This window comes from Lottia gigantea, assembly GCF_000327385.1.
Source record: "Lottia gigantea unplaced genomic scaffold LOTGIsca_51, whole genome shotgun sequence".
Lineage (NCBI taxonomy): Eukaryota > Metazoa > Mollusca > Gastropoda > Lottiidae > Lottia > Lottia gigantea.
In genome coordinates, this window is record NW_008709752.1 from 264,859 (window position 1) to 272,197 (window position 7,339).

General features: G+C 34.6%; 3 protein-coding genes across 3 annotated transcripts; 1 reads left to right on the forward strand and 2 right to left on the reverse strand.

The window, feature by feature from the left end:
* Positions 1-988: 988 nt before the first annotated feature.
* Positions 989-2,944, forward strand: LOTGIDRAFT_165347 (hypothetical protein; the record flags this gene model as incomplete). The annotated part of the gene is made up of 2 exons (XM_009062366.1): positions 989-1,923; positions 2,077-2,944. 2 exons carry the CDS (start codon positions 989-991, stop codon positions 2,942-2,944), a joined length of 1,803 nt encoding a protein of 600 aa, XP_009060614.1.
* Positions 2,945-4,461: 1,517 nt separating this feature from the next.
* Positions 4,462-5,193, reverse strand: LOTGIDRAFT_165348 (hypothetical protein; the record flags this gene model as incomplete). The annotated part of the gene is made up of 1 exon (XM_009062367.1): positions 4,462-5,193. One exon carries the CDS (start codon positions 5,191-5,193, stop codon positions 4,462-4,464), a length of 732 nt encoding a protein of 243 aa, XP_009060615.1.
* A 155-nt stretch (positions 5,194-5,348) lies between these two features.
* LOTGIDRAFT_165349 (hypothetical protein) lies at positions 5,349-5,786 on the reverse strand (the record flags this gene model as incomplete). Its single annotated transcript, XM_009062368.1, has 1 exon — positions 5,349-5,786. One exon carries the CDS (start codon positions 5,784-5,786, stop codon positions 5,349-5,351), a length of 438 nt encoding a protein of 145 aa, XP_009060616.1.
* Positions 5,787-7,339: the final 1,553 nt, after the last annotated feature.

Here is a 7,339-nt window from a genome sequence, read left to right on the forward strand (position 1 = left end):
TTCACAATATCTTTTCAAATATGGACAAAAAATCCGATGCTTCCGATTGGTATTTTACAGGAAAAATAATTTTAATGAAAGACAATTTCCAAGAAATCAAAAGATCGAGAGTTGGTAGAGGAGGAACTGATCTACTTAAAAAGATAAATGAATACGAAGGCGAAAATTGTTACATACCTACAGATGGTCACTGTTTTATCAAATGCGTCAATCGTGTTTTGAACAAAGATTTAACGTGTAAATTTCAAGAATACATCAACGGGTTTTCAAAAGCAAATAGAAAAGGAGTGATGACTTGTGCTAGAATGAAGGAATTCAACAAGAAATTTAACACTTCGTTTCAAATTTATAATCCCAAAAACAGACATTTTCATCCCAGAGACGTTCACGATGAATTAGATTGGGTTTTTTACTTACACAACTCGCATTTCTGTCTGATTAGAAGAAGCCAAAAAAGTTTGGGAATTCAAGAAATAGAAGACAATTACGAACAGGTGTGGAAAACGTGTAGAGACGATAACGCAGTAACACAGGTTTCACCCCTCAAACTAAACGTGCTTTCGAGTATGAGTGATGATGCGTTATTCGCTTGGGATTGCGAAACGTATTCAGAAAAAGACACGCGAAGAGCAATTCCTTATGCCCGCACTTTAATTAATTTAGAAAAACTAAGAAAAAAGTTAGAAACGATAAAAAATATCTTTCCAAATATAAATCCTACTGATAATATTCCAGAAGAATTTTATGATAAACTAATGAATGTAGTAGAACTATTTGTAGGCACAGATTGTATAGATCAAATGTTGAAATATTTAGGTCAATATGATAGAAAGAGATTAATATTAATTTCTCATAACGGCAGTGGTTTCGACAACTGGATCGTGCTTAAAAATACAATAAAACTAACGCATTGCCCTTTAAAAACACCCAGAGGAATTCTATCTTTTCCTTTATCTAATCCATACACAGATGAAGATTTACCGAAAAAATGGAAAAGACAGAAATAAAGGGTAATTATTTACAACATATTAATTTCACGTGTTCCTATCAACACGAATCCTCTAGTTTGGCTGCATGGGGAAATTCTTCCAATCTCCCCGTGATTTTGAGAAAGATTGCCGACGTAGATATCGCTAAATACACGCAAGACAACTGGGAGGAATTGAGACACGAATGGGAACCTTACGCCAAGAGAGACACTCTCTGTTTGGGAGCTTGTTTGATAAAATACAACCAAGTCACGAAAGAAGTTGTAAACCAGAATATGTCCAATAATCTAACGGCTCCATCTTTATCTTTAAAGGGTTGGTATTATTTATATCATTACGATAAAGAAATGGTGGAAGAAGAATGGTATGAAACTACTAGAATGGTTGCGAAACATACCGAAAAAGAAAATATAGAAAAAGTTTATTCGCACACTAATCCTTTTATAAGAAATTTTATCAGACGATCTATTAAAGGAGGAAGAGTTTCGGCAAATAGAAAATCATTTGAAACGAACAAAATGGATGAAATTTGTAACGTATTAAAGGAACATATTTCACAAACAGAAAGTAATAACATAATTGATTTATTCAAAGAATACAGTGCAAGCACAAAAGACAAAACGGAGGTTCATTCGAGACTTAAAAAAATAGAATGTACTAAACTAATGGCATTTGATGCTAACGGTTTATACGCTTCCGCCATGTCGGATTTAGACAGCGAATATCCGAGAGCGGAAAGTGGAAGACCGTTTCTACCAGAAGAAGGAAAAGAATTTGTAAAACTCTTCAATAAACAAAAATTCAGACCTAGAACAGCTATTTTAACAGTGTGGTTTGACTATCCCAAAAACATGTTCTTCCAACCGATACCAGCTAAAGACAAAATCACTTTCACGAATAAAGGAGGTAAAAAGGAAACTGGTACTAAAATCAGGTTCAGAAATGGTTTCTGTCACGACGTTTTAACATCGGTCGATATTCATGAAATAGTGAAAGCCGGTGGAAGAATTATTAGAATATGAGATGGTATAGTTTACGAAGAAAATTTTAAAACTCCACCCTATAGAGATTATATTTTAATTTTGAGAGATCTAAGAAATAAATATAAACGAGAAGGTAATATCATGGGTAGTAATTGCATGAAATTATTGGGTAATTCCTTGTATGGTAAATCAATTCAGAAAGACATATTCACAACTAGACATTTATGGAATGAAGCAACTTTACAGGCCAACTTTGATTCACGTGTTAAAACCTATGAGAAAATTAATGATACTCAATATATTGTTGAAACAGAAATTGAAGAAAAAGAGATTACTACCGAAGATAGTAAATCTACACGACTAACACCTAGTCATTTAGGATCATTCGTTTTATCTCACAGTAAAATAATAATGAACAATTTCATTCACGTCATAAATGGATTTTATAAACCCGAAATATACTATACCGACACAGATAGTTTGTACATTTCATCCAACAATTGGAAAAAACTAAACAGAGCTGGTTTGGTCTCCGAAAAAGACTATTGCAAAGGTAAAAACGATTACGGTGACGGTGGAATTATATTTGGTTTATATTTAGCACCAAAAGTCAAATACAACATCGTTTTGACTTCTGATGGTGTCTTAAAAGAAAAGAAAACGTTTAAAGGTTATTCTAATGATAAGATAAGTGTAGAAGATTACGTTCAGTTAGCAAGCGGACATGATGTGTCGAACGAATTTAATAAACCGTGGGAAAAAAGTTTCACCAATGGAGTAGTTATTCCAAATGATAAACAAACTAAAGTTTTTAGAAGTTATTTGAATAATGTTAAAAGAAAACCACCAAACAGTGAAGGAATTATGTATCCTTACAACGACAAAGATGAGTATAGTTTTCATGAAAACTATGAATTTGATGATTTCGATTATCTTACTATTCAAGAAGAGAATGAAGATTGTTTTAAATGAAGTTGAATGACAATTTCTTCGTTGCCAAAGTCTATGAACCTGTTTTTACCGTCTTTGATTTCCAGATTTATATCTTTGATCATGAAAGAATTGACTGGTAAATAGGTCGTTTGAAACGGTTTCTCTATAATTCTGTATCCGATCGGCACCGTAAAAGTCGGTATGCTGTATATGATTTGGCTTTTGTGCTTGTTGAAAAATCCACCGTTGATCAAATTACAGTGAATGTTGATCAGGTTGATGTCGTTCTCGATGTTGGCCTTGTGCGGCGCCAATGTCGATTACGCGTATATTCGTTTATCGAACCCTAGTAACGCATTCAACGAATTTTCTACGTTGAAATCGACTTGACTGTTATTTCTCAAGATCAGTTGTATTTTGTTCAGATTCAAATTACCTTCGAATTCGATATTGTTTTTACCGTTCACGCTTCCTGCGTATTCGGATAGGTATTCGTTGATGGCTACGTATTCGTAGCTTCCCGGTAGTAAGCTTATGGTTTCGAACGTAACTCCGTTATCCGTCCATGTTTCTAATGGAATTGTAAACGGAGAAATACTTTAATCCCAGTTCGTACTGTTTATTGCGATCGAGTTCATACTTGTAGTCTAGAGACAATTTGATGTCTGGTTTATTCGAGGTGATAACGAACAATTGTTCTTTATTGGACATTTTTAATGACGTTTATATAGTCTTTTTTAGTGATAATTTCTTTCTCCAAAAGTCGTTTTAATATGCCATTGACTTCGTTGTATTGTCTGTCCGATCGATGACCTTCTTTCATGGCCGCTAATATTATTTCTAATCTATTAAGCAATTCTTTATTGTTGTCGGATAAAAACGTTATACCTTGTCCAGATGCCACCATATCATCGAATTCGTCTATTTCTTGTATGATTGGATAATCTTCTGCATAATCATCTACATCCTCTTCATCTTGCTCAATAACTTTTGTTATATATAAATCAACTTCTTTCAATCTTCTTATTTCGGGTCCCGACTTTCTGATCGCATGTAGAAATTTTGAGTATGCAACTAAATCCTTGTAATCGGCAATTTCAACGTCTTCGCCATTCATTAAATCTATTAATCCTCTCGTTAATGTAAATATAAAGTCTTTTGTGTCGATTTTGAATTGTGGTGAATTTCCACTAAATCTTATTCTAAAACCATTGAACAACAAACCCTCATCATCAACGATTGGTGAAATACTCTTTGGTAAATCTGGGTCAGGGTTTGAAAAAAGACGTTTTATATCATCTAATGTCCTAATTATAATACCATTATATTCAATCGGTTTGGGTTCTATACGAGGCGTGGGTTCTATAGCGAGTCTCTTTTTAATATCTTCTTGACTTTTTAATATGGGTTGAAATAGAGTCTGTAGATTTTCCGTTAATCCGATTTGTTGTAATCTGTTATTTTCAACTTGGGTCTTTATTTTATTCTTAGCTTTGATATATTCTCTATTTCTTTTTAAAGAATTATTCCAATCCGTCATTTTTAAAAAAATAAAATTAACATATATCGATCATAACTCTTTCTCCCGCAGGTTTTCTAGTATTTACAAATACATATCCATGATCATCTGGATTTCTCCATTGAGCTTTACAAACCTTTTTAAATGTATCTCTATCCATTCCGTGATTTATAGACTGAATGATTTGAGATAAATCTTTATCATTTAATTCAAATAATAAAAAACAATTTGCATTTTTTCTAATGAACATAGAATCCATCCCGTAAAAAGATTGGGATTGGTATATGCAGTGACAGTTGTGATGTCTTCCTTTGGTGAAGAATTCTTGTTGAACAGTTTGATTTCTTTGCGCTACGCAGTCGTCAAACAATATTAAGTTCTTTCGATTGCTATCAATATTAGACAAGTCTAGATCATTAACATTTTTCGTAAGAAAAACTTTTATATCCGTTGGATTGAAAGATGGATTCTTTGATTTAATGAAGTTTTCTATGATATCTTTTATTTCCACCTCTTCTTCGTTTTCTTCGTAATATTGAAATATGTCTTGAACATCTTTCTGTGGTAAATATTCTAAAGCTTTGAGGAATTGATAATACAATTGCTCTGGTGTTGTTGTGTAGATATACAGAGAATCGAAATCTAAAAGGTTTGGTGTTGTCAACATGTTAAAAGTGAGATGAGTTTTCCCAGGACCTGAACTACCGCAAATACACATGAGCATTGGGTTACTGGGAAATATGTCCGAATGTTTGAATTTCTTGCCCATTTTTATTTATTACATTTTCGTACCAAAAATCACCCCGTTGCCTTTATACTTTGAAAGGAAGATTCCCTCGCCCGAACGTATGTTTTTAAAAAATATGGCGTTGCCCTTGTGTTTGACCTTCATTTCTCCAGTGTCGATTTTATCTATTAATTTGCTTAATCCTTCTTTAAAGGTTTTCTTGTTTCTTCGCCAAATCTTTGTCCGAATTCTTTAACCGTCCCTAATATATCTCCTACTCCCGAACCTCCTCGTGCTTCTCTTTCCATTGCCAAATTGTGTCTACGTGCTTCGGCGTTTGCAGCGGCTTCAGCTTTCTTATCGTTGACAGCTTTGGCTATCCCAGCAGCTCCACCAGCAGTTGCACCGGCTGCAGCTAAACCAGCAAAGATTAAAGGTAAGATAGGTAAAAATCCACCTTTTTTAGTTAAATTCTCATCAATTCTTTCCAAGTCTATATCGTCTCTGACTTTGTAATGTTTGTATTTATCGATAATCTTTTGGGTTATATGCACTTTTTTACCGTTGTAAGTTATTAGTCGGCGAATTCGTTTCCATACTTCTATTATTTTCATAACTAAAGTTTCTGGTTTCATTTTTAAAGGGTGTTTTTTTTATTCAATTCTTATCATTCTTCTATCTGATATTTTAATCAAATGTTTTGCTTCTTCCAGCAATAAACAGTAGCCGGTCACATCTCCTTGTGTTTTATCGATGTGAATATTTATGTTTACCCCTGTTTTGAAAAGATCTTCTTGATGAGCTGACAGATCGAAACAAAAGATTGGATGATTGAGTGAAAAATCTGTGTATTCAAACTGAGGCGCATTTCCAAACAATTCGCACATGTTTTTATAGTTTCTGTACAATTCGTTGTAATCTTTTTTGGAAGGATCAATTGTCAAAGGTTGATTGGGATAATTATCGTTGTTCAATCTGACTTGAACTTTGCGAATGATGGGATCTTGAGTATGGTTCAATGCCACTCTGAAAATGTTGTTGTTGTTTGTCTGAGAGTCTGGCAAGTTTTTGAAACCGACCATTAGATATCTCGCTGGTTTGACGGTGTTGGTGATTGGCCACGTGGTGTATTCTCCCGTTAAAGTCATGCTACCTACAGTGTTACGACGAAGAAAAGCAATTTCGATGTCTTTGGTTAAAGAGTTGAATATTCTCGTTTCCACTTCTACGGAAGGAGTGATTACCGGTATGTAAAGTTGGATATTCGTTATTTCCAATTTAGCGTCAGAGTTGTTTTCACCAAAGAATATCTTGTTGTCGTTGATTTCTCTTTGTAAATGAATTTTATACGGTAAACCTATGGAAACCTTTCTGTGTTCCAAGAGACCAAATAAAGGATACAACTTCCAATTAACGTAATTACCCCATCTGTTGTTCTCGACAACGTTTTTGTATTGAAGCGCTCGTTTTTCAAATCTGTGATTTACTCCGCGAGTCACTCTTTCCAGTGTGTTTCTAGCAACTACCCTTATCCTAGCAAGGTCTGCGTCATTTGCTACAGTTCTGACCGGTTCTTTTAAAACTTTTCCGTCACCGACATCGGGAATCCATCCCGAAACTGAATCGTAGTTTTTGGGATACAGAACCGTTTTCAACATTGAGTCAAACTCGCCGGGGTGTTTTATGGTCTCTATCGGATTTGAACCAGCTTCCAAAACCATTTCGCTGAATAAAGACGGAAAGAAGTTGTTTTCTAAAGTCGTGTTGGTTTGTGGAATTCGATTCTGAGCGGCGTCTTTGATTTTGAAATCGCATCGGAAATGGGCATCGGAAAGCAGCAACCAATTGGACAACGAATTAATTTCAAAGGTAACTCTTCCTCCGTCGTTTATTTGGGTCTTTGTCCCTACCGATGGTGAGATGATTAAGTAATCCTCTTTCTTCTTGTTGAACGAATATTGAATCGGATCATACAATTGAAAGATTGGATCCAATCTGTAATTTTTGCTTGCCATTTTTATCCAATGATTTTAAACCCTTTTCCTTGTTTTTCTAGGGCTTGTCGTTCTAGTCTCTTGTTTCTTAGTTCTCTTATTAGCTGCAGTTCTTTAAGTTCGTCAGATTTTTTCACTGCATCGCTTATATTTACTCCTGCTTTTGCCACAGAACCAAGAGCTTGCGCTTCTGA